The sequence below is a fragment of the Pyrus communis genome, chromosome 3 (assembly GCF_041283825.1).
Source record: "Pyrus communis isolate YQ-2024b chromosome 3, ASM4128382v1, whole genome shotgun sequence".
NCBI lineage: Eukaryota > Viridiplantae > Streptophyta > Magnoliopsida > Rosales > Rosaceae > Pyrus > Pyrus communis.
This window is the reverse complement of record NC_142567.1, coordinates 25,698,670-25,725,420: the sequence shown is the minus strand read 5'-3', so window position 1 is coordinate 25,725,420 and position 26,751 is coordinate 25,698,670. Positions and strand designations below refer to the sequence as shown.

The 26,751-nt window shown below is 37.7% G+C and overlaps 3 protein-coding genes and 1 pseudogene across 3 annotated transcripts; 2 read left to right on the top strand and 2 right to left on the bottom strand.

Annotated features, from left to right (window-relative positions):
* Window positions 1–457: 457 nt before the first annotated feature.
* Window positions 458–6,592, bottom strand: LOC137715479 (ATP-dependent zinc metalloprotease FTSH 9, chloroplastic). Its single transcript, XM_068454820.2, has 13 exons — window positions 5,374–6,592; window positions 4,968–5,033; window positions 4,733–4,867; window positions 4,534–4,599; window positions 3,917–4,102; window positions 3,733–3,819; window positions 3,534–3,647; window positions 3,262–3,386; window positions 3,023–3,131; window positions 2,296–2,421; window positions 1,786–2,109; window positions 1,577–1,700; window positions 458–1,019 (listed from the first exon to the last, which is right to left on the bottom strand). The coding sequence occupies exons 1-13, from the start codon at window positions 6,250–6,252 to the stop codon at window positions 892–894; spliced, it is 2,469 nt and encodes an 822-aa protein (XP_068310921.2). The 5' UTR covers window positions 6,253–6,592; the 3' UTR covers window positions 458–891.
* A 4,008-nt stretch (window positions 6,593–10,600) lies between these two features.
* Window positions 10,601–18,998, bottom strand: LOC137714242 (GLABRA2 expression modulator-like; annotated as a pseudogene).
* A 1,362-nt stretch (window positions 18,999–20,360) lies between these two features.
* Window positions 20,361–20,930, top strand: LOC137714823 (uncharacterized). The gene has a single exon (XM_068453954.2). The coding sequence runs from the start codon at window positions 20,361–20,363 to the stop codon at window positions 20,928–20,930; it is 570 nt and encodes a 189-aa protein (XP_068310055.2).
* Window positions 20,931–24,582: 3,652 nt separating this feature from the next.
* Window positions 24,583–25,161, top strand: LOC137714821 (uncharacterized). Its single transcript, XM_068453951.2, has one exon. It carries the CDS (start codon window positions 24,583–24,585, stop codon window positions 25,150–25,152), a length of 570 nt encoding a protein of 189 aa, XP_068310052.2. The 3' UTR covers window positions 25,153–25,161.
* Window positions 25,162–26,751: the final 1,590 nt, after the last annotated feature.

Sequence of the window (26,751 nt, the reverse complement as noted above, 5' to 3'; positions counted from 1 at the left end):
GAGAACTGTGTATTGGCTTGAGATAATCAGAATGACTGCCCCCTTGTTTGGCATTCCTCCTAACTCAGATCAAAACCAGAGTCTGCATAACACCGAGGGTAAAACAACGATCAAAAACAGAAACCACCAACAGATCAAATTGTCGATGCAACGCCTGCCGTATTCGAATTTCGAATCCACTTTGACATACCCTGATGCCAAACTGACCCATGGCAAGACCTGACACCGCCGACCCTTGGGTCACTACGGCTTCTCACCACCGTAGTTCAAGCCTAGGGCAAACTATCTTCTGTCTCAAATGTGAAACATAACTTAAGCTGTTCAAATTTCATCATTTTCCGGCAACAATGCCGTAAGTGACAAAGATCAATTATCAACACCGTCATCTAGTAGTTCACTTCTCCTAACGATGCCATCCCAATACCAAAAATATGACAGGCACACCATTCATCTGAACTTTTTGAACCAATATACGAGGAATATTATATATTTTCGTATAATAATTATCGTATACAACTCATGAACAATTACAATTGCAGATACGGCAGATCATGTGTAACTAAGTAACAGTCAATGTACAACAGTTTCAGATACCAACCCGGTTGTGCTGAAGTTAATACGGGTGACACAGACACACTTGAGAAGGCTTGTGCAGGTACTATTCTCCGACTTCTTTCCTTCTCTTTGGTTGGCAAACTTGGGCTGGTAAATTGTGTGTTAAAACAAAGAGCGTGCTCACACTAGTCAAAAAAGGAACCCAAAACACACAAGTTGCAAGTGGGAGCTGCTGCCAATAATAAGGATGAATTCACTGACAGGACAATGGCACAAGAAGCAGTAAGCTACTCCATATTTCACATCGAGGAGACAAAGTATAACAAGATATGGTTGTTAACCAGAGATGGTCTGCAATGGGGGAAGAGACTCTTGCTTGCCACTAATGAAGATTGACAGTTCCGTTGGTGCAACCACCAATTTTAACCACTTTTGTAGCTCTTCGCCTTCTACCTTCTCTTTTTCTGAACAAGAAACACTATCAGAATAGCATGATAACTGCATAGAGTTACATTTATAATATAAACAGCGCACATCCGCCCCCCTAAGCCAAGATTTGCCAATAATATGAGCATACTATTGTGTATGAGATTCCCTAAGCTATAAAACCTGGAAAATCTAACAGATACAACAATGAACTTGCCTCTCTCATCGACAAGGCCTATGGTAACTGACGTATCTAAGTTGCAGTACGACAAATTTGCAAGTGATTATGTGAGATTCTACAGCTAGCTTCAAGCCAAAAGACTAAACTGAAACAAAACTTCATTTTATTCAATAGCCACTCTTTTTTTTTTTTTCTTTTCTTGATCAAATCTAAATCTATATTTTCAAGTAACCATCTCTACCTACTTTTATTTGCAAGAAAAGCCCCGGGAAATTTGTGTCATGCTGGTTTCTACCAATTTGACGCTACCGCAAAAGTACTAGTGCATAGAACATAATAGCAAAAAGCTTCAAATTATATAAAACTACAGAACATAGGGAACAATATAATAATATCAAAGAAGCAAAATATCACCTTCCAGCTGAGCACCAAGACCCTCCAAAACAGTAGGATTAGCACGTACAACCGAAAGAGCTATACCCAAAGCAGATTGCAGCAAAGCTTTAACCTCTCCTTGAACAAGATCAACAAGATGCCCCTGTTGTTATCATTCTAGGATCAGTATTTACACAAATATATTTATTTAAAAACAAAAACAAAATTAAAATAAAAATGAATAGGACCTGATCCCTTCCCCAAAGAGCACCGCCACCAGACTCATCCATTCCACCAGCAGAAAGTGTTGCTATAGACACAGGGCCAATGTTCTGATTTAGACCATACTCAGCTACTGCTTTGTATGCCATGTCAGTTGCTCGTCTTATATCATCAAGTGCACCCGTTGAGACACGACCTGAATATACAAATTCTTCTGCTGCACGTCCTCCAAGAAGTGTAACCAAACGTCCACGCAACTCATCAATGAAGAGTAAATATCTATCTTCTGTTGTTGGAGGAATATAAGTGAAGCCCAACGCCCCTCCCGATCTTGGCAATATGCTCAATTTCTGATAACACAAAGACACAACAATTAGTATATCCATGTAAATTGAAAGTTAATAAATGAGCTACTGCATGAGCAGGACTTGCATTATTCACAATTTCTTGTATTACATTTCCAAGTTACTTTATTCTTATCTGTTCATTAGTAATATAAATAAGAACTGTTTTTCAGTAATCTCTAAAAAATTCACCTCAACACGTGGCTGTCCAGGAAGAAGACTTGCAACAGCAGTCCCCACTACTGCATGACCAGCTTCATGTCGTGCAACTACAGCCTTCTCACTTCCCTGCAACTTTGCAGTCTTCTTTTCTATACCCTATAACAAGTAATTCAGCTTAGTTTCCCTACTAATTAATAAAAAACCAACACATTTCTTTTTAAAATGTTATCATTGAGCGCCTCGCACAGGGTGGTAAGAAATGTGTTACAAGATTGTACATCAAGAAGCATAATCTTAAAATAAAGAAATCAAATAAAAACCAGAACAAAGAAAAGGGGCTCACAGGTCATAAAAGCACATACAAGTACAGACATTACAGAGGATCAGGACAAAAGACCAAGTGGACTAAGGGTTGTACAAATATAAACAAATACCCTAAGAGACCAACAACATAGACCATGTCAAGAAATTCTAATATCGGGAATTAGCTGGGAACATACAGAAGAGAGAAAATTGAAAGGGAATTGTTATTGGCACTCCAAATATCTTATTTTGCACTCCAAACTTTCTATAATTAGAAAGAAAAATACACTAGTGAGGAGTGTAGAATGACATTTTTAGAGCGTTAATAACAATTTCCAATTGAAAAATATTAAAATAGTGAAATATAATTTATAATTTATTACAGTGTACAATCATAATTCAGGGAAATGGTTTAACTAATTCTTGAGTGTGGAACAAGGGGAGAGAGACTTACAGCTATTAATCTCTCCACAGCTTGAATAAAATCAATTTTTTCCACAACCAACTTGCTTTGTCTTCCAGCCAATAAAGCAGCTTCATTCACCAAATTTGCGAGATCTGCCCTGCAGAATATCAGATACGTCATTCCCAATGTACTGGTCACAAACATGACTTTTTCTTCAATTGTTTAATTATTTACAGTTCAGTGCAGATTTTAAACAGACCGAAGAATGAGCAAATAATAACATATACCCAGTAAAGCCAGTGGTCATAGAAGCAATGTCACCAAGGTAGACATCTTTTGCCAAAGGAAGTTCTTTTTTGGTAGCATGCACCTTTAGAATCTCCTCTCTTCCTCTCCTATCCGGTGTTTCCACCTACCGAGAAAAGACAGGCTTTAATGTGATATAACACTATGTACATTTGTATATAAATACATACATATAAGGAATAAATTGTTTCCATGTGAAACTTGTTTTCGTATCATTTAAAACTCAGAAAGAAACTAGAAAAGGACTACAAACCATAACTACACGATCAAATCTCCCTGGTCGACGAAGTGCTGGGTCTAAGACATCTGCGCGATTAGTTGCTCCAAGAACAATAACCGCAGAGTTGCTGTCAAATCCATCCATTTCCTGCATTTTTCATACACATGAATGTCAGTGACATGTAGCCAAAGTCACACAGATGCTCAAAACTAAGTTGCAGACAAAAGCTTACAGTGAGCAACTGATTCAAGGTTTGTTCTCGCTCATCATTGCTGACAATACGGAATTTTCCATCACGGCTTTTTGCCACAGCATCTATCTGTGCAAAAGAAGAAATATTAACTAATCCTGTAAAAACTAGATAGGTCAAGAATCAAGATAGTGACAGAACAGAATTACATTGTCCATATCCATACCTCATCAATAAATATTATGGACGGTGCCTCCTTTTTTGCCCGGGCAAATAGATCCCTTACACGAGAGGCACCCATGCCAACATACAACTCTACAAACTCACTAGCAGAGCAACTTATGAAGGGCACATCAGCTTCCCCAGCCACAGCCTTGGCAAGAAGAGTCTTACCTGTCCCAGGAAGACCCACCTGTAATATAAACAAGCCATGTTTACTAGTTATTACACAAACAAAGAACAAAGCCCTCTTCCACAAATCCTCCAGAAATGTACTGAATTACAACCAGTGAATGCGACCATTCAAGGGTAAAACTATATGATTCTCCAGGTGCAACCTAATAGTCGACCAATTGCAAATCAAGTGTCAAAAGGATACTACAGAGAGTAATCTTAAGTGAGCAGTAGCACTCTATGTTACCCAATCTACACCCGGTGTCAATTCCCTATCAGTCCTGCCCCCATGCAACATGTGGCATGTGAGATATCCGGGAAAGGCATACCATAGTTGGCTCATCAAGTTAACCATAAATACTACACATTTGAATTGAGACCATTGACTTCCCCCTCCCTGGTTTTTGAGGTCTAATTCATCATTGATTAATTAGTCTTTTGGTAACTCACCAGGAGAACTCCACGTGGAGGACGAGCACCAAGTCGTATATACTTGTCTGGATTCCGAAGAAATTCCTGGTCAGTAAACATCAGCATAAATAAAAATGGGATAAAAATTCAGAAAACAGTAGGAAGCCTTTAGGATCCTCTAAAAGACTCTGATGATTCATTTGGTGACATCAAAGTATCTAAGGAGTATCCAACATACCACAATTTCTTCTAGCTCCGCTTTAGCCTCATCAACACCAGCGACATCAGCAAAGGTTATTGCTTCCCCTTGTTCAGATGCTTTAGCACCAGCAGAGCCCCCAGATTTCCTGTTCCTAATCTGACCGGCTGTTTGCTGTACATAAGAATGTATTCAATCAGAACCATGTAGCACATGTTAAAAAGAAGAAGAAAGAGACAAAGGGTTGAAAGAAAAAAGCCCTGCTGGCTCGCACCTGAGTAAAGTTTACAGGGAACCTGTGGAGAAGCCCTGCAAGCACAGCAACATAAAACAAAGCTATCTGCAAGGACAAAAGCCGAGTCAACTGATTCAAACTTCTTTGCAAAAAAACATCTTTAACTTCTATAAAAATACACACCCACAAACAGAAAAGGAAACATCTTATGAAATAGAAATACATGTTAAAACATAAGGGGCTGCATGTTATCATACACTGAGGTTAACATAATACTCGTATTCAGTCCTTCTACACACATAAATCTAATATAATTCGTATGTATTAGTATAAGTGATTAGCTTCCCCGATTACTTAGTCGACGAGAATTGATCTTTGATTGTTTTTGTCAAGATAATTGTTTACAGCAGCATAACTAAACAACATCAAACAACCAAAAACTCACCATTGCAGAGTTCAAGAATCCGCCTGACCGCTTATCCGGCGACCCGAACTCCACCTCATTCTCAAGCATCTTCTCATACGGCGTCTTGATATCAGTTGGCCTTGTCGTCGTGTAAACCACCCTCTTTGTCGGAGCCACACTTCTTACCAAGGCCTCCGATTCCTGAAAATTGCTCGCCCCACCACCACTCACTTCACTTTCTTGCTCACCCTGCTCAGACTTCAACTTAAACATAACATGAACCCCATCAACCTCAACCTTCTGCACCTGGTTACTATTAATCTTGCTCAGAAAATCACTGTACGGCACGCTAACGAACGTCGTGGGCGTCCTCGGCTCCGACCCGGGTAACGGAATTCCAGGCCGGAGCAACCGCATGACGAAAATTACAATACCCAATTGTAACAGCAAGATTCCAATTTCTTGTGCCTGAACTATCGGCTGCCACCGCCATTTCCCGCCTTTCGACCACCACCAATTCTCTTTCTTTCGACTCTCTCGCCGCCGATTAGAAGCCGGCGAGCTCGAACTTGGCGGGTTATTGTTCACAGCCTGGCCCTCCGTCGGCTTCGCCTCGCTCTTCTCCCCGGAATCGGTGTCCTGACCGCTCGCCGAAGCCCTAACCGTTCGAAACCCTCCGTGGCTCCTCCAGAGGCCGCCGAACCTCTCGGAAACTCTCACAGCTCGGCCGCCCTGTCCGTGCAACGTGACCGAAGGGAACACCGCCGAGTTCGAAACGCAACGCCTCGGTTCCTGGTTGAAACCCCTCGATTGGCTGCGGAGGAATCCCAATCCATGGCGGCAATGATAAGCATTAGAATTCAAATTCAGGCAAAACCTGTTGTGGATTGTTGGACGCAAATACTCGACCGACGACATCCCAGAAAAACCCTAGAAATTCCAAATTCCCAAATTTCAAATTCAAAAGTTCATATATTTATATATACATGTTTTATATTTTCCCCAATCCGATAAAAAAGAGAAATTCTTGAGCTCTTCCAATGGCCCTCTGAGACAAAAGGTCGGAACTTTTGGAACACAGAAGAGAGAGAAAGAGAGATGACAAAAGAAGGAGATTAAATTTGGGATGTGAACCGTCGGATGAAGTAGGAGTTGGACATCTTAACCGTCAACTTTCCTTTTTCGGTATCGTTATCCTCCGTTTTTTCCCTCTACCTCGCCCACAAGCTTCGCGCCTGGTAATTGGCTTTCTTTATTTAATTTTTTTTTTTGTTTAAAAAAAAAAAAGGCAAACGATAAATAATATATTTTACAAAATGATAAACTTACTAAGATTTTTCAGTGTCCTTGATGGCTTGAAGTATGAAGATTTTCTTAGCGGTATTGATGTTTGTGACATCCCACATCGTCCAGGGGAGTGATTCTTATATGTCTCATTCCTAGCTAGCACGAGGCCTTTTGGGAGCTCACTGGCTTCGGGTTCCATCGGAACTCCAAAGTTAAGCGAGAAAGGAGCTAGAGCAATCCCATGATGGATGATCCACTGGTAAGTTGCTTGTGAGTTCCCAAAAACAAAACTGTGAGGGAATGGTAAGCCCAAAACAGACAATATCGTGCTACGGTGGTGGAACGGACCCGGGATGTGATTCGCCCGGGCCGGGATGTGACATTTGGTGTCAGAGCCTATCCCTAGCCGGAAGTGTGTCGACGAGTACGTCGGGCCCCTAAGGGGAGTGGATTGTGACATCCCACATCGCCCAGGGGAGTGATCCTTAAATGTATATTCTCATCTCTACCTAGTACGAAGCCTTTTGGGAGCACATTGGCTTCGGGTTCCGTAGGAACTCCGAAGTTAAGCGAGAAGGAGGCTATAGCAATCCCATGATGGGTGACCCACTGGGAAGTTGCTCGTAAGTTTCCAAAAACAAAACCGTGAGGGAATGGTAAGCCCAAAGCGGACAATATCATGCTACGGTGGTGGAGTGGGCCCGAGAAGTAATCTGGTCCCAGGCGGGGATGTGACAATGTTTGTGTTAGGTGGTGTTTTTATCAGAAGGAATCTAAAACTTAGATATTCTTTTTTTTTCTTTTTAATTAACTAAATTTAGATGTTAAATTCTCACATGTGGCAAATAGCACTTAGCACAAGTGTTGGTAACACCTAAAAAGCGCAATATATTATTACACAAGTAAAAAAAAGTTTTTTTTTTTTATCAAATATACATCCACTTATGTAATGACGTATGACATATATGCTTATTTTTCAGCTATACTGAAAAATCTCTCCTCACTACGTGGATGGTTTTTATTTATTTTTTCTTTTGAAATTTCAACGAGAGTAGACGAATTTTGGAATTATAAAAGCTTCACTCTTTTCGCTTTCTATATATATATATATATATATATATAATACGCTAAGGAGATAGTAAACATATATATAGTTGTGATTACCCGTGTTGAGACACTGATATGATTGTTTTAACTTGTTATAATATGGGTGAAACAAAATGGTTATGGATTTCTATAAGGAAATTGTTATTGGCACTTCAAAAATCTCATTCTACACTCTTCATACGTGTATTTTTCTTTCTTAATATAGAAAATTTGAAATGTAGAATGAGATTTTTTAAGTGCTAATAACAATTTTCTTCTATAAATATAATATTAATAATTACTCATTTATGATTTAATTATACCATGTGATGGCATTCGTGCTACATTCGGATAAGGCTTAATACACATCGAGTTCATATTGAGCTTGCTACTTTTCCCCTCGCGGTCAGACGGGCAACGCTGTGGCCCTTGTTGAGGCCGACAAAGACCCCAATCCTGCCCCCGGTGGGAGCCATTTCCTTGGCGCGGCTCGGAGAAAACCCTAGACCTTGGCTTGGCGGTGGAGAGTATGCACTTAGAGGTTAGTTTCACCAACACGTGTTCTAACATATGACCAGTACTTCGGGAAAAAAAAAATAAAAATTCAGTTTGGCGGGAACAAGCCCAGTAAACAAAGTCATAGTACAATTAATCAAATTTTGTAAATGAGTATTAACACTTTAAAAATCTCATTCTACACTCTAAACTTTCTATACTAGGAAAGAAAAATACGAAGTGTAGAATGAGATTTTTGAAATGCCAATAACACTTCCCTAAATATTTTATTTAAAAGTATGATTACTTTTAGTATACCGAGTCTTTTTTTTTTCAAGCGATAGATTTGTTAGATTAGATGCTAAATTAGAGAAACAATGAAGTTGAACCCACGATGTAAGGGCAACACTCCTCATCATCACTTTAAAATGATGGAGAATAGGGAGAGAACTCATTTTATTTTTAGCATAAAAAGTATACATTAAATGATATCGTATCAAAATTGAGTGAGCTATTTAAACCACATACATTAACATAAGCAATTAAAGCATGAGTTTACAAAAAAAACTCCCTGCACTACAGGCCACCTAAACCTTATGGGTGGCTCCGCCATAATGCGCCATTGCCGCTGGGCTTCTGCAATGATTTCGTGTTTGTATCTATTAATAGTTATTGTGACTTGTATCTCTAGAACCCATCAACAAGATTTGTACGCAAAATACCGAACCCCAATTTTATGGGAAGATAAAGGACTCTACGAATGCGAGTTCCAATTTAGGGTTTGGGTTATGTGTCGGCTATACTGATGACTACAAGCTCTCTGCAGCTGATCTTACTAGGAATTTTGAGACCGTTGAGTATATGGAGATGTTCTCATTGAGAGCAAACTCTTGGAAAGGTATTCATGTCCCTGACGACCATGAGACTGATGAATCTAGCCTTGTAGATCTCGTCAGTCTCTTCAAATTCATATACAAGTCCAAAACAGGCATGCCAAACCATAGTTGCCTCAATTCGGACATCACGAAAAAGTCAAAAAAATCACTTTCGAGATATAACAACAGGAAATAATCCTTTAATCCTTAAATTGTTATTCTCCAATGAATTTTCTTCGCTAAATGTTGCTTCCTCCGTTTAATTTATTACATGTAATATAACCAATTTTTTGAGCATTAGGTGCGTGAACCCTTTTTTTGTCAAACGATATATTTGTTAAGTTAGATGTTAGATAAACCACCTATGGGGAACTAATGATATCATGCAAGAGCTCAACTCCTTTTCACCACTGTAGTAAAGGACCACCTGCAGGTGCATGAATCTTGGACTATTCTCTTTAAATTTGACATCGCTGACCTACATGTGCTGACCCATCGGAAATGGAATTTATACGGTGATAAACCAATCTTCATTACTGAAAACGTATCTGTGAAATTGATCAGGATTGAATGTGTTAAGGAAGAGAAGCCTGTTTGCAGTCGCTCCTATAGCCTGAATGAGGTGCCGTTAAGTGTATATCTCTGACGCGGTTTGAATTCATCACCCCATATGTTAGTGTCTTTTTGTCAGGAGTTCAGTTTCATTTGTTTCTAACTACCTTGCTTTATGTATATTTGGTTGTCTTTCTACTCCTGCAATTCTGTATGAAGACTTCCGTTATCCCAATCCTATTTCTTAATTCTATATTACAACATCTTTGATCCGATCGAAATAGGATATGATTTTTTTTTATATTTATTTCAATGGCCAGTAATTTTTTATTTCACCTGGTGGTTTGCTACCCATTTATTTGGGACGGGGCATACCTTATTAACCTGAGAGTTTGGAGTGTGCTTAATTTGACCTTGAGGTGACGATGAATCGCTCATCCATCACATAATCAATCACTTTAATGTATTACTTAGTTATAAGTCGACGCTACTAGAAGTATTTCGGGGCTCATTTACTAATCTGTAATCAAAATGAGAGGAATTGGATTGATGAAGAGTTGGAATGGAGAGGAGTTGGAATTGGATTCCTGTTATAACTGTTTACTAAAGTTATCTGGAATCGGAGTAAAAATAATTTTTTTTTTTTTTTTGTCGAGATGAGTAAAAATAATATTAATTTCGTATAAGTTGTTTACTAATTTACTGGAATCGGAATACCATCCAATAGAGTCACTAAAATGCCCTTATCGAAAATAATAAATGGTATTATTATTTAGGTACTAATTAATAAAAACATTTATTTATTAAAAGAGAGAAAATGAATAAATAAATAAATAAAATAAAAGAAATCCTAATCAATCTTATCCTTTTTCTCTTTCGTCAAAAAAATAAAATAAAATAAACCTATCTTTCTGTTCATTGAAACCCACTCCTCATCGCCACCGCAACTCTCTCTCTCTCAATCCATTGCATTATGATTTCAAGTTCACGGCATCTAATGGCAAGTGGATTTGGGTTGGATTGATGGCCTGGGGTGGTTGCGATGATCAGGGAAGGAGTGGCACTGGACAAGGGCGCTGGGCAACAGAGGATGGATATGCTCCGGTAATGCCAAGGGTAGTGTTGGAATTTTGAAAATAAAGTGAGGGTATAATTGGTTGAAGATTTGCATTCCAGATTCTCCATAACACCAGGAATTGGATTACCACCTACATCTAAGAATCCAATTCCACCAATACAAGGAATTGAATTCCAAAATTTGTGTGGGCCTCATTGCTTTTTTGATTCCTCAATGTTTAGTAAACACCGGAGTACTTCGTAATCGAAATTCAATTTCATATTTTCATTCCAATTACGAATGCAGAAACACGCCCTCAGTGTATTTTGCTGCAAACAGATAACTTGGATTCCAGATGTTTAGAAAATCTGCTCTACATATCCAGACCTAGATAGCTCACCTAGCATAAGGTTGCTTGTAAACATTTGGTAGTTTAGGGACTTTGGAGCTTGGATCAAGAATGCTTTAAGACACAAGAAATTCAAAATGGGATCGCATTTTTGCAACTCATCTTTCTTGTCGCCATAGCTATGGAGGTGTCGTATGGTGGCTTTTACAGAATCACCTCGTAGAGTTCCAGTAGCAATACCCGAAAATATTGAATCTTATTTTCCACTTGGGTATATAGCTCTGAGAGTTGTAACTCAAGTTCATATTGGCAGTATCTTACAGATTTTCATTTGTGGGCAGTGAAGTCAAATCTTGATGGTGTTAAATTTGAAGTGTGTGTTCTTTCAGTTCTTTAGTGCATTTTTTATAAGACCCTTTTATTATTGCCGTTCATTCTGTTATAAATCAAACAACTGAATTGCTAGCTGAGAGTAAAACTAATGTATAACAAATGGCCGAACAAAATAGACCTAAGGAATACAAAAGGGCACAACAGTAATTTACAGATTAGGCGTATGTGCTTCGTTTTGGGTCCATGATATCTTGTTGAAAAGAGCGCGGTGTCCCAGTTTAAACTCACTGTATGATGGATTTTAGCGTTGTTTGGGCTTCCAAAACTACATTTTAAATTATGTAATAAAAATCGGATCTTTCGATTTAAGTATGATTAATGTTGTTCTTATTCCCAAAACCCTTGAGCCTTTCCGAGGCTGTTTTTAAGTCTATTTAAGCCATTTGGTTCCCATTGTAATTAATGCATGAATTTAGAAATAATCAAGACAACCTTTCGGTTGTATCCCAATCTCTAGTGGATTCCACAAACTTTTGTTCTACAAGATTTACATTTGTAATCCTTCTATGCTTGTGCTGCATCAAAAAATGTTTGGCTGATTCGAAATAAAATGGAAGCCATATACAGAATTGTGTTATATGGGGTTTTCCTCTGCTTGTTTTCAAGGGCTGTTGATGTAAAAATTAAGAAAAGTGATTTATACACGCATCTTTTATCGCCTTACATGTGCCTTTGTATTTCTGATCTTTGGATTAAATAAATGAAAGGAGAATCAAGGGATCATAAATAAACAAGGATTGCAGAAGGAGAAAGCGTGTTCGGAAATATTTTCCCAATACATTAATGCTTCCCAAATGAATATGATACTTGCTAGAGAGTTGATTAAAGATCCTTGTTCTTCTGTGTCTTATGTATAAAGCTTCAACTAACTTTAGGAACGTTAGGTTCTCATAAAAAGTTGTAGAAAAAGCAGATGAGCAAAAACCAGATTATGGGAAAGTGTGCATAAAACTTTAACGGGGGTGTTAAAATTTTACACTGCAATCTGTTTGAAATAACTCGAGTTAGCATCCTTTTGGATCCAACTAATATTGCTAAACTACTTAATACTCATTAGTTTCATAAATAACAAAATTGGATCCAAGATGGATACCAAATAACCGTTCCTCTATGAAGCATGGATACGAATATGGTGATACGATACAATACGACACAACGATACAGAAAATCTTTAAAAATTAAGATACGATATGTTATGGATACAGCAAATAAAAATGTATATAGCAACAAAAATATACATTTTAAAACATAATTTATCATTCAAATTCAAGTACATTTGAGTTGTTAGAGAAGAAAAGTTTGAAATCTAATACTCTTTATACAGTAGAAGTGTGAGAGTTGTATTCATGGTTTTAATTAGATAGAAGCTCTTTGTATTCAACAACTTTCAATTATTGATGTCTCCTATTAATTTTCTCCTCCTCATTACCTTTTTTGAAAGTGTAAATGTATCCTAAAAGCCGGATACGTGTATAGGATACACATATCCATCATGTCAAATTCGTGTCCATCAACCAGGATACGTGTTGAACGAGTAGTATCCAAAAGTATCGGGCAAGTATCGTATCCGATCAAGTATCAGATACGGGATACAGGGACCAAACAGAAGTATCCGTGCATCATAGCCGTTCCTTAAGTTTAGATTCCTGAGGGCCTTGTCATAGGTTGTGACAATCCGTATATATTTTTCTGAAGGGTTCCATCTGTTTGCTGAAGGATTTACTGTTCTTAACTGATCAAGCGGCACCACCACCTACGTGAGATTAACTAACTTGTTAGACGAATGAAAAACTTAAGAATTCGAATTTTATGTCCACTAGAATATCTACCTTGTAATGCATGAGAGTTGGATTTCCTGGGCACAAATATTAAGAGAAATCGCTGCAGAAGACTATTCGTTTATCGGAGCTGTACAGCATCCCAATCACAGGTCTATGAGAAGTTGATAGACAGCAAGCATATGAATGTAAGAGCTTTTCTCCTGTCATTCTTTCAAATGTCTGCTGAAACACTTTTTCTTCTCCTCCGGCAGTAAGCACCTTTGTTCCGGTATTTAGCCTTGCCATCATTGCTTCTGTGAAACTCGGGCACGTTCTCACTGTCATGAGAAAATTCCATAATTTGTTTGACATAGGCTACTCGTATGATATACGAAATGAAGATCGATTAAGATCAATCAATTCAAAATTTCTGTAGGCTCTACCAAGAAAGAAAACAAAACAAATTGGCATTTTTCTTCTATTTAACTTTATAGCAAGGGAGAAATTAACATAGGAATTCATTTAGAGAGAAACTCACGGTGGTTCCAGACATTGTCCGCCTTGGCCTTTTGCTCTTCTGGTGGCAACTTCAACCCTTTTACCGCACTGGCACAATGCCTCAACCATATTAGCCATCGGACCAGCAGCAGAAAGTAATAAAAATTAAAAATAAAAACCATCATCTAAACTTATCTGTGGTTGCAAATTTCCGCCTTCTTCTTCTTGGACGGAAATGCACTTGCAAAACAATTAACACATTAGGTCAAGGCCAAGAGCCTTACACGCCCACGATGAAGGGGGGGAGCTTTGGCCGAAGAACCTCCGATGCCAAAGTTAGAATTTGAGAGAGAAAGTGTTTAGAGAATTTTTGAAGAATGAACTTAGGTTTTTGGAAGAAATGGAAGCTATTTATAGGGGTGTGGCCGGCCCCTATTTGGAGAAAAGGGGTCCGGCCACTTATGGTGATTTTTGGATGTAATTGCAAGATATTATGTCAAAATAATATCTTGCAATCAATTAGAAAATTAATTAATTAGGAAATTAATCCTAATTTGAATGAATAATTGAGGGTTACCTTGTGGGGAGGATTTGATGAGGGCGGAAGAATAGATTTTGAATAAATACATATTTTGATCACTTTTGACATTAATTGAGTCGTGATTGTTCGTTGTTTGCGCGTGAAAGTTCCAATGTAGCTCGAAGGTAATTTTGTTATTTTCATCCAAAAATACACATGTCACATTCATAATTTTTTTGATTATTTTTTACACATTATCTGCGTGAGACTTAATGAAATGACGTAAAATAAATAAGGACCGTACACCACCACACCACTTCCAACTCAATGTCCGGTGCCAATATGCTGACTTCCTAGAAGCGAAGGGTAGTACTCTCCACCATTGAAAAACTGGTGGGTGCATTCCAGCAAGTCGTATTCCACTTTTAGAGACTAATAAAACCTTAATATCGATCACATCCGTTGTAGCAAAAACAAATTGATAACTTTCAATATGGGCTTCGACTCCGATAGTGGAATACATTAGGTTTCTATAAGCGAGCTACATTTTGGTACAAAATTAAAACTTAAGAGCTAGTTTGATAACCAATTCGTTTTAAGTTTTTAATTTTATTTTTAATTATATAGATTGATAAAAAAATATGTGATCTGAAGATCAATGAAGATAGGCTAAGGATAGATGGTGAAAGTAGAGTGCATCGATGTTCTAAAAAGCAGCTTAGACAGCTAGCTAGCACCATGATTAATTACTAAACGGTTAGAAAATCAAGTATGACATCTATGTGGGTCTAGGCAGAATAAGTGTTTGTTTTGTTTTATTAATTAACTTTGAGTCTTGACACACCCTTTCCTAAACAGAAAAAGGAAACCAAAAATGCGATGTGGTCTCTCTCTTTGCGATAGTTCTTTGATGTTTTCAATAAATTGTAGTACTTTATATAATTTATTTATATTAATATTTTTCATTTTAAGTTTCCCCATTACAATTATAATTTTTACTTATATATATGTATATGCACTTATTTGTATGTCATATAATAAATTTAATTAAGATAAAAAAAACCTTTGGCCACTAGTTAGAACCTTACCCACCGCTCGATAACGACCTAATGATATTTAAAACATTGGTGTGAACGGAATATGTCTAGAAATCAAACACAAAATTTCTTGATTATGCTCCCTCAGCTGATTTTCAGAATGCCCTTTTGATTATTCATTCGAATGGTGTAAAGCCAAGGTTTGGATGTTATAATCCACAACCCTTAGGTTCCATAAACTTTCCGAAGGCCGGATGAGGCGTTGGACTTCCAGGTTAGGGGTCCATGTCCCCACGCTTATAGGTCACCTATCGTAACCTCGCTTAATAGGGCTCGATCCTCCTAAGCTGGTAACTGAACACGACGAAATGTGCTAAAAGAAACTCCTCTAATACTATCAATTTGAATTATTTAGATTCTTCTAACATCATATATATTGATAAGTAAATATGGTTGTAAATGAATCTGTAAAAAAACAAATGAAATGACTTGAATGAATCATTGCGATGTAACGAAAAAATCCTTTTAATAAGTATGCATCACTTTCCGTTATGTTGGAATTTCTAGAAATGAGGAGTTGGTTAATTAAACTAGAACAGGTTAGGTGGTTTGCATCCAGTGTGTTATTAGTTAGTGCGTTAAAGAAAAAACAAAAACTAAAGGACCAGAAAACCAAACAAGTCAAAAGAAATGGGTTTCTTTACCTTTTGCACTCCTAAATTTAGACCCATACCCACTCCTTGAGTTGTTTATAAATATGATCTCCGTTCATCCATTCCATAAATCAAACAAATATTTGTAATCATTTCATCAATTTAAGAAACATACACCTTGAGAAATGGACCCATCAATTGGATATGCAACTTTCATTGCATCATTTCTCTTATGTCTCTCATCATCTCCAACACCATTTGCAAATGCAAGAGCGTCTTCATTAATTAGAAGTGTTTGCAAGCAAACCCAAGACCAATTCGGCTACAACTACAAGCAATGCGTAAAATCTCTTTGGAAAGATATTCCAACTCGATCAGCATCTAATCTGAAAGATCTTGACACAACCATTCTTAAATTAGCACTAACAAATGCACAACAAAGCAAAGCTTTCTTTGTCAATGCGCTCAACACCACCGACAACAATATTGTTAAGGGCTCCGGAGCAGTAAAACAATGTGCAGATTCATATGATTTTAATGAATCTGTGTTGGTCGTTTGGTTGTCCATATTAATGTTTGGTTGTCCATATTAATGTGTTGGTCATATGATTTTAATGAATCTGTAAGAAAACAAAAAGTTGTTTTAATGTTGAATCCTTCTGTGTTGGTCGTTTGGTTGTCCATATTACACACATACCCAAATATACTATATGTAGGATTCTTAAGAACACAATTTGCTATGCATTTTAATCTTGACAACATCAGTCGAAACTTTCAAGCTATAATTCTTTTATTGATTATTCAAATTTGAATAGATGAAGAAAAAAACGCATGGCAATGTTCATATATAACCATGATAGCATTTCCGATGACTGCACAACATGGAGTCACATTGATACTGATACAATTACACTTTTGAGTTTTGAGGTTTGGATTTTCTTTTCCTCCACTTTTCTACTGCTTTCAGTTTTCAATGAGTTTTGGGTACACAATCATACCAAAAAAAGCCAATTGTCGAGAAAGAGTTCTAAAGTTTGGTCACGTCGAGCACCCTTCCGTTGATAGGATACACGGGTCAAAGTGAAGACTTGAGTTCAGAGACGAAGTTGGCTCCCTCATTGAATTGTCGTGGTGTTGTGGAATCTCGACCTCCATTTCTATCCATGCAAGAAAGAAATAGAATTTGTTGAGGCAGGTGGGAATTTCAACAATTCAAAGAAAAAACCATGTTCCACCACATTATTCCCGGTTCAATCGTTGGTCCAGAAATCTGAATCAGGATTGTTGAACCAATCTTAGACCGATCGGGATCGCCAAGTGACCCACAAGAGTGGGTTGGGCCACGGAAGTGGGACGTGCCATGTGCGGAGCGCGTGGGCGCGATGCGGATCTGAGAGCGCGTTAGATTTGGGCTGAGGGAATGGTCAACGCAGCTCGGGCCTACGCTGCTTGGGTAGTGGTTTGGGCCTGCTCGCGCTGGGCTTGGCTCGGTTGCCCTGTAGCGTGGGCTACAGATTAGGCCACCTGTTGGGCTACTTGCACAACTGCAGCCAGCGCTTGGGCCTGGGCTTGGTCCTGGGTTTGGGCTACTGTAGTGGCAACACATAAGGCCATGGTCTGCTACCATGGAGCTAGCCCATTCCCTACTGCCACAGTGGTCCCCGTGGCTGCCGTAGTGGTCGTGCTCCTTGGTGGCAAAGTTGCTCCTTTTGCCGCCACGTTGAGCCTTGTGGATCGTCGTGGTGGGGCTACATGGCACTCTCCATCACTTGATCCGGATCTTTGAATGTAGGAATTTTCGTTTGTTGTGGTTTCCAAATTTCTTGTCATTCTATTTTTCTTTTACGTTTATTCAAAGAATTTTTTATATGAAAAAATTCTAGGAATAAGAACGTACAAAAAATCTACGAATGAACAAAAAATGAGCAACCTTGAATGCGAGAGTCTTCTTCGAGCGTGTGAATCAAACTCTCAATGAAAGCACCAATTTGCGGTTGCAAATTTCTACCTTCGTCTTTTGGACGAAAATGAACCCGCAACACCTTAGTTCAAGGCCAAGAGCCTCACACGCCCACGATTTTTTTTTTTGGGGGGGGGGGGGGGGGCGGGGGGGGCGCGCTTTGACCGAAGAACCTCCGATGCCAAAGTTAGAATTTGAGATAGAAAGTGTATGGAGAATTTTTGGAGAATAATGAACTTAGGTTTTTGGGAGAAATGGGAGCTATTTATAGGGGTGTGGCCGGCCCCTATTTGGAGAAAAGGGGTCCAGCCACTTATGGTGGTTTTTGGGTGTAATTGAAAGATATTATGTCAAAATAATATCTTGCAATCAATTAGAAAATTAATCAATTAATTTAGGTAATTAATCCTAATTTGAATGAATATTTGAGGGTCACCTTGTGGGGATGATTTGATGAGGATGGATGAAATAGATTTTGGTTAAATACCTATTTTGATCACTTTTTACCTTAGTTGAGTCGTGATTGTCCGCTGCTTGCGCGTGAAAGTTCCGGTGTAGCTCGAGGGTAATTTTGTTATTTTCACCCCAAAGCACACGTGTCGCCTCCATAATTTTCTTGATTACTTTTTACTCCACATTATCTGTGTGAGACTTAATGAAATGACGTAAAATAAAAAATAAAAAATTATTCGCATATATCAAACTATAATTGAAAAGGTTTTTACATGTAAGAAGTCAAATAGAGCTAAAATTTAAATTTTGGTACTTTTATAAGCATGGAGAAAACTAGAGCACAAAAGTTTCCCACAAGAAATTTCTTTATCAGTTAAATTAAGGCTAACTAATGATCATTATTATAATCGAAGGATTGATTCTTAAGAGAACTGCGTAAAGAAACAAGGGAACAACGAAAACACTAACACATGGTAGAAGAATTCAATGTCACCAGAACAGGCGAATAATGGACATAAGGATTGTTTGCCTGGGCTGTGCCTGGAGTTTCAGAGGGACGACTATCCTTATGATAAGGGTCTGTCTCGGTATACAACAACAAAAAGAGAGAAAAGAAATGCCGATGAATGGTTAGGAAAAGGTTTTGAAGACCTTCAGATGCCTTCGCACTTAAAAGCAATAAATAACATGCTATGCCAACTTTTGTCTAGTAAAGCATATTGTTGGATATTGTTTCGTATATACTTTTCCGTTTTCGCTTATGATAGACACACTTAAATTTGTTATAGCAAATATAAATTTGTTGAGATTCTACAGAAGTCTATATATTATTCTTATCGAGAAGTAAATATGAATGTAGATGAATTTGTAAAAAGCAAATGAAATGGCCTAAATTAATCCTTCCGAAGTAATAAAATAAAATAAAATCCTTTTGTTAAGCATGCTTCACTTTTTGTCATGTTCTAGAAAGGAGAAGCTGCTTTCAGTTCAAAACAAATTAAACTAGAATAGGTTTGGTGGTTTGCATCCAAAGCGATGTGTTCGTCTCTCTTTGTGATAGTTCTTTGATGTTTTCAATAATTTGTAGTATTTTATAATTTATTTACATTTATTTTTTGCATTTTAAGTTTCTCCATTACAAGTATAGTTTATTTATTTATTTTAAGTATAAATATGCACCTATTTATATGTCATATACTAAATCTAATAAAGATATTTAAAAAAAAAAAAACAAAACTAGGCCAACAGTTAGGACCCTAACGGCTGCTTGATAATGGTCTAGCGATGTTTAAAGCATTGGTGTGAACGGAATATTTTTTTGAAAGTCAAACACAAAATGTCTTGATTATACTCCTTTGGCTAATTTCCGAATCACCCTTGTGATTATTCCGTCAAATGGCGCAAAGCCCAGGTTTGAATGTTATAACCCACAACCCTTGGGTTGGATAAACTTTTCGGAGGTCGAACAAGGTGCTGGACTTCTGGGTTAGGGATCCATGTCCCTATGCCCTTAGGCCACCTATCACAACTGTGCTTAATATTGCTCGAGCCTCCCAAATTGCTAACTAAACACGACGAAATGGGCTAAAAGATACTCCTCTAACACTATCAATTTGAACATTTTAGATTCTTCTAACATCATATATATTGATAAGTAAATATGGATGTAGATGAATTTGTCAAAAAACAAATGAAATGGCTAAATTAATCATTGCAATGGAATAAAAAAAAACTTTTCATAAGCATGCATTGCTTTTGGATATGTTGGAGTTTCTAGAAAGGATGAGTTTGTTAATTAAACTAGAATAGGTCGGTGGTTTACATATAATGCGTTATTAGTTAGTACGTAAGAGAGAAAAAAAAAAACTAAAGGACCAGAAAACTAAACACGTCAAAAGACATGGGTTTCCTTACCTTCTGCACTCCTAAATTTAGACCCATACCCCCTCCTTGAGTTGTTTATAATATGATCTCCATTCATCCATTGCTTAAACCAAACGAATAATTTATAATCACCTTAGCATCAATTTAAGAAACATACACCTTGAGCAATGGAGTCCTCAATCGGATATGCAACTTTCATTGCATCCTTGCTCTTATGTCTCTCATCGTTTCCAACACCATTTGCAAATGCACGAGCGTCTCCATTAATTAGAAGTGTTTGCAAGCAAACCCAAGACCAATTTGGCTACAACTACAAGCAATGCATAAAATCTCTTTGGAAAGATATTCCAACTCGATCAGCATCTAATCTCAAAGATCTCGACACATCCATTCTTAAATTAGCACTAACAAATGCACAACAAAGCAAAGCTTTCTTTGTCAATGCACTCAACACCACCGGCAACAATATTGTTAAGGTCTCCGGAGCAGTAAAACAATGTGCAGATTCATATGATTTTGCAGTATACGGTTTCGCTTTCTCAATAAGAGGGATCAAAGATAATGACAAATCGGTCTCCCAAATACTCACACAAGTACAAGACGAAATTGTTCGTTGCGAAAAGGCATTGACCTCTACCGAAATTGAACTTCCTTATTTAGTATCTTCGACAAACTTTTTGACCATGTTATATAGGGATGTTACATTCCTCATTACTTCCCAGTTATTCCCTATCTAGAAAAGATAAGTGAACAATGTATTAAATTCAGTACGCATTACTTAAATACTAAATAATATACATATAATTAATGTATGTTTAATTTGTAAAAGAAAAGAAAAGAAAAGAATGAAAAATTACTGTAAGAAAACAAAACACTGTTTTAATATTGAATCTTTCTATGTTGTTATTTTGGTTGTCCATATATACTACACGTATACCCAGATATACTACACGTTGAATTCTTAAGAACACAATTTGCTATGCATCTTTAATCTTGACAACATTAGTGGAAACTTTCAAACTATAATTCTTTGTTGATTATTCAAATTTGAAAAGATGATGAAAAGAACGCATGGCAATGTGCAAATATAACCATAATAGCATTTCAAATGACCGCACAACAGGGAGTCACATTGATACTGATACAATTACAATTTTGAGTTTTGAGGTTTGGATTTTCTTTTTCTCCACTTTCTACTGCTTTCAGTTTTCAATGAGTTCTGGGTATTGTTTGGATCCAATTTTACACTATCGGTCCGAGTAATTGAGGCCATTGAATGAGCAGGATTTTAGACCGTTGAACGACAAAGTGGTTGAAATGATTTTTAATTATTATTGAGAAATAATATTGTGATTTTAATTATGATATTATCTTTTAGTAATATATTAAATTATTTGAACCCAATATTACTTTAAATCCGGTTTGAATGATGATGGAATATGGGGATATGCACGGCATCAAATAATGAAGCATGCAAGATGGGATGATTATCATATAAGTACAAATGGTATATGCTTTTTTATGTTGGCCACGTGGAATGCATCAGTCGGAGGTTATATTGGATGGATTTGATAAATGTGCTATGGATAAAACATCAACGATGGGATTATGTTCCTTTTTATTATGTATGCATGGGATAAAGGCTACTGATGCAATTTTGATGATGAGGTAAGAAATCTAGGTGAGCTAGGCTTCTGATGCGATGTGATAAGCCTAGATATGCTTTTATCTTATTTGAAAAGTCAGCCATTTGGAAGATAGGCTTTAGCCTGTGATACGGATCAGTTTTTCATTCTACGAGTTTGAGTTTCTGTTGGTTTCTACGAAGTTATCAGGCCGTGCCAAGCAAAAAGTATGGATGCTATAAATAAAGAGTCGTAGGCAACATTAAAACCCTCCAATTCAACACATAAACTGTCATGCGCAAACTCTTGCTTTATGCGAAACCTCTCAACAATCTTGAGATTTTTTTATTTTATTTTTCCGTCAACACATCTTGAATTTGGATAAACAACACTGTGAAGGCAACCGGATAACATATTCAGTTTGGATAAATAGCACTGTAGCCGTAGAACCAGCCGACTGCAGAGCACCTTCAGTTTGGATAAACAGAACTGCTTCTCAGCCAACTGGTTACCTATCCAAGTCTCGGTTGATAAGGATTTTTGAGTCCTTATTGGCAGAGGTCATCTCATCAGCCTTGTCTGGACCTTGTCTTCAGGCTCTAGAACCCAAAGGTCGAGACGTGTTTCTTCCTCGGTCACAGTCACAATATCAAGAAGTCAGCAACGCACCCAACACAACATCAACTCATTTTACTCCCCGGCCAACGACTTGGCACACCCCACACACAACCGAAGAACGTAGTTAGCTTATTGATTACTCGGCATGCATGCCACGTAGACTTGATAGTTTTTAGGATCAACGGGTATACAATCACAATGCACCCAACACAACATCAACTCATTTTACTCCCCGGCCAACGACTTGGCACACCCCACACACAACCGAAGAACGTAGTTAGCTTATTGATTACTCGGCATGCATGCCACGTAGACTTGATAGTTTTTAGGATCAATGGGTATACAATCACAATAAGAAAAAGCCAATTGGCAAGAAAGAGATCTAAAGATTGGTCCGTTGAGCACACTTTCGTTGATATGATACACGGGTCAAAAGGAATACTTGATTTCAGAGACGAAGTTGATTCGCTCATTGAATTATCGTGTTGCTGTGGGAATCTCGACCTCCATCTCCATCCATGCAAGAACGAGACATAATTTGTTGAGGCAGATGGGAATTTCAACAACTCAAAGAAAAGAACCATGCACCACCACACCACTTCCAACTCAAGGTCCGGTGCCAATATGCTGACTTCCTAGAAGCGAAGGGTAGTACTTTCTGCCATTGAAAAACTGGTGAGTGCATTCCAGCAAGTCGTATTCCACTTTTAGAGACTAGTAAAACCTTAAAATCGATCACATCCATTGTAGCAAAAAAAATTGATAACTTTCAATATGGGCTTCAACTCCGATAGGAATACATTAGGTTTCTATAAGCCCTCACTACATTTTGGTACAAAATTAAAACTTAAGAACTAGTTTGATAACCAATTCGTTTTAAGTTTTAAATTTTATTTTTAATTATATATATTGATGAAAAATATGTGATTTGAAGATCAATGAAGATAGGCGAAGGATAGATGGTGAAAATAGCGTGAATCGATGTTCTAGAATGCAGTTTAGACAGCTAGCTAGCACCATGATTAATTACTAAACGGTTAGAAAATCAAGTATGGCATCTATGTGGGTCTAGGTAGAATAAGTGTTTGTTTTGTTTTTTTTAATTAACTTTGACTCTTGACATACCCTTTCCTAAACATAAAAAGGAAACCAAAAATGCGATGTGGTCGTCTCTCTTTGCCATAGTTCTTTGATGTTTTCAATAAATTGTAGTACTTTATATAATTTATTTATATTAATATTTTTCACTTTCAGTTTCCCCATTACAATTATAATTTTTACTTTTTTTTAAATATATATATATGCACTTATTTGTATGTCATATAATAAATTTAATTAAGATAAAAAAACCTTAGGCCACTAGTTAGAACCATACCCACCGCTCGATAACGACCTAATGATATTTAAAACATTGGTGTGAACGGAATATGTTTGGAAATCAAACACAAAATTTCTTGATTATGCTCCCTCAGCTGATTTTCAGAATGCCCTTTTGATTATTCCTTCAAATGATGTAAAGCCCCGGTTTGGATGTTATAATCCACAACCCTTAGGTTCCACAAACTTTCCGAAGGCCAAATGAGGCGCTGGACTTCTAGGTTAGGGGTCCACGTCCCCACGCTTATAGGCCGCCTATCGTAACCTCACTTAATAGGGCTCAATCCTCCTAAGCTGGTAACCGAACACGATGAAATGGGCTAAAAGAAACTCCTCTAATACTATCAAATTGAATTTTTTAGATTCTTCTAACATCATATGTATTGATAAGTAAATATGGATGTAAATGAATCTATAAAAAAACAAATAAAATGACTTGAATTAATCATTGCGATGTAACGAAAAAATCCCATTGATAAGTATGCATCACTTTCCGTTATGTTAGAGTTTCTAGAAATGAGGAGTTGGTTAATTAAACTAGAATAGGTTAGGTGGTTTGCATCCAGTGTGTTATTAGTTAGTGCGTTAAAGAAAAAACAAAAACTAAAGGACCAGAAAACTAAACACGTCAAAAGAAATGGGTTTCTTTACCTTTTGCACTCCTAAATTCCTTGAGTTGTTTATAAATATGATCTCCGTTCATCCATTCCATAAATCAAACAAATATTTGTAATCACTTCATCAATTTAAGAAACATACACCTTGAGAAATGGACTCATCAATCGGATATGCAACTTTCATTGCATCATTTCTCTTATGTCTCTCATCGTCTCCAACACCATTTGCAAATGCAAGAGCGTCTTCATTAATTAGAAGTGTTTGCAAGCAAACCCAAGACCAATTCGGCTACAACTACAAGCAATGCGTAAAATCTCTTTGGAAAGATATTCCAACTCGATCAGCATCTAATCTGAAAGATCTTGACACAGCCATTCTTAAATTAGCACTAACAAATGCACAACAAAGCAAAGCTTTCTTTGTCAATACGCTCAACAACACCGACAACAATATTGTTAAGGGCTCCAGAGCAGTAAAACAATGTGCAGATTCATATGATTTTGCAGTAGACGGTTTTGCTTTCTCAATGGGAGGGATCAAAGATAATGACAAATCGGTCTCCCAAATACTCACACAAGTACAAGATGAAATTGTTCGTTGCGGAAAAGCATTGACCTCTACCGAAATTGAACTTCCCTATTTAGTATCTTCGACGAACTTTTTGACCATGTTATATAGGGATGTTGCATTCCTCATTACTTCCCAGTTATTCCATATCTAAAAAAGATACGTGAACAATGTATTAAATTTAATTCGCATTACTTGAATACTAAATAATATACATATGGTTACTCTATATTTAATTTGTAAAAGAAAAGAAAATGAAAAATTACTGGAAGAAAACAAAAAGTTGTTTTAATATTGAATCCTTCTGTGTTGCTCCTTTAGTCGTCCATATTACACACATACCCAAATATACTATACGTTGAATTCTTAAGAACACAATTTGCTATGCATTTTAATCTTGACAGCATCAGTGGAAACTTTCAAGCTATAATTCTTTTATTGATTATTCAAATTTGAATAGATGAAGAAAAAAACGTATGGCAATGTGCATATATAACCATGATAGCATTTCCGATGACCACACAACATGGAGTCACATTGATACTGATACAATTACACTTTTGAGTTTTGAGGTTTGGATTTTCTTTTTCCCCACTTTTCTACTGCTTTCAGTTTTCAATGAGTTTTGGGTACACAATCATACCAAAAGAGGCCGATTGTCAAGAAAGAGTTCTAAAGTTTGGTCACGTCGAGCACCCTTCCGTTGATAGTATACACGGGTCAAAGTGAAGACTTGAGTTCAGAGACAAAGTTGGCTCCCTCATTGAATTGTCGTGGTGCTGTGGAATCTCGACCTCCATCTCTATCTGTGCAAGAAAGAAACAGAATTTGTTGAGGCAGGTGGGAATTTCAACAATTCAAAGAAAAAACCATGTTCCACCACATTATTCCCGGTTCAATCGTCGGTCCAGAAATCTGAATCGGGATTGTTGAACTGATCTTGGATTGGTCGGGATTGCCAAGTGAGCCACAAGAGTGGGTTGGGCCACGGAAGTGGAACGTTCCATGTGCGGGGCACTTGGTCGCGGTGCGGAGCAAAGAGCGCATTAAATTTGGGCTTAGGGAATGGTCAGTGCAACTCGGACCTACGCTGCTTGGGTAGCAATTTGGGCCTACTCGAGCTGGGCTTGGCTCGGTTGCACTGTAGCGTGGGCTGCAGATTAGGCCGCTTGTTGGGCTATTTGAGCTGCTGCTACCAGTGCTTGGGCTTGGTCCTGGGTTTGGGCTGCTGTAGTGGCAACGCATAAGGCCAAGGTCTCCTACCATGGAGCTGGCCCATTCCCTACTGACATAATGGTCCCCATGTCTGCCCTACTGGTGGTGCTCCTTGGTGGCAAAGTTGCTCCTTTTGCCGCCACGTTGAGCCATGTGGATCGTCATGGTGGGGTTGCATGGCAATCTCCATCACTTGATCCAAATCTTTGAACGTAGGAATTTTCGTTCATTGTGGTTTCCAAATTTCTTGTCATTCTACTTTTCTTTTACGTTTATTCAAAGAATTTTTTATATGAAAAAATTCTAGGAATAAGAACGTATGAAAAATCTACGAATGAACAAAAAATGAGAAACCTTGAATGGGAGAGTCTTCTTCGAGCGTGTGAATCAAACTCTCAATGAAAGCACCAATTTGTGGTTGCAAATTTCCGCCTTCTTCTTTTGGACGAAAATGAACCTACAACACCTTAGGTCAAGGCCAAGAGCCTCACATGCCCACGATGAATTTGGAGGGGGTGCTTTGGCCGAAGAACCTCCG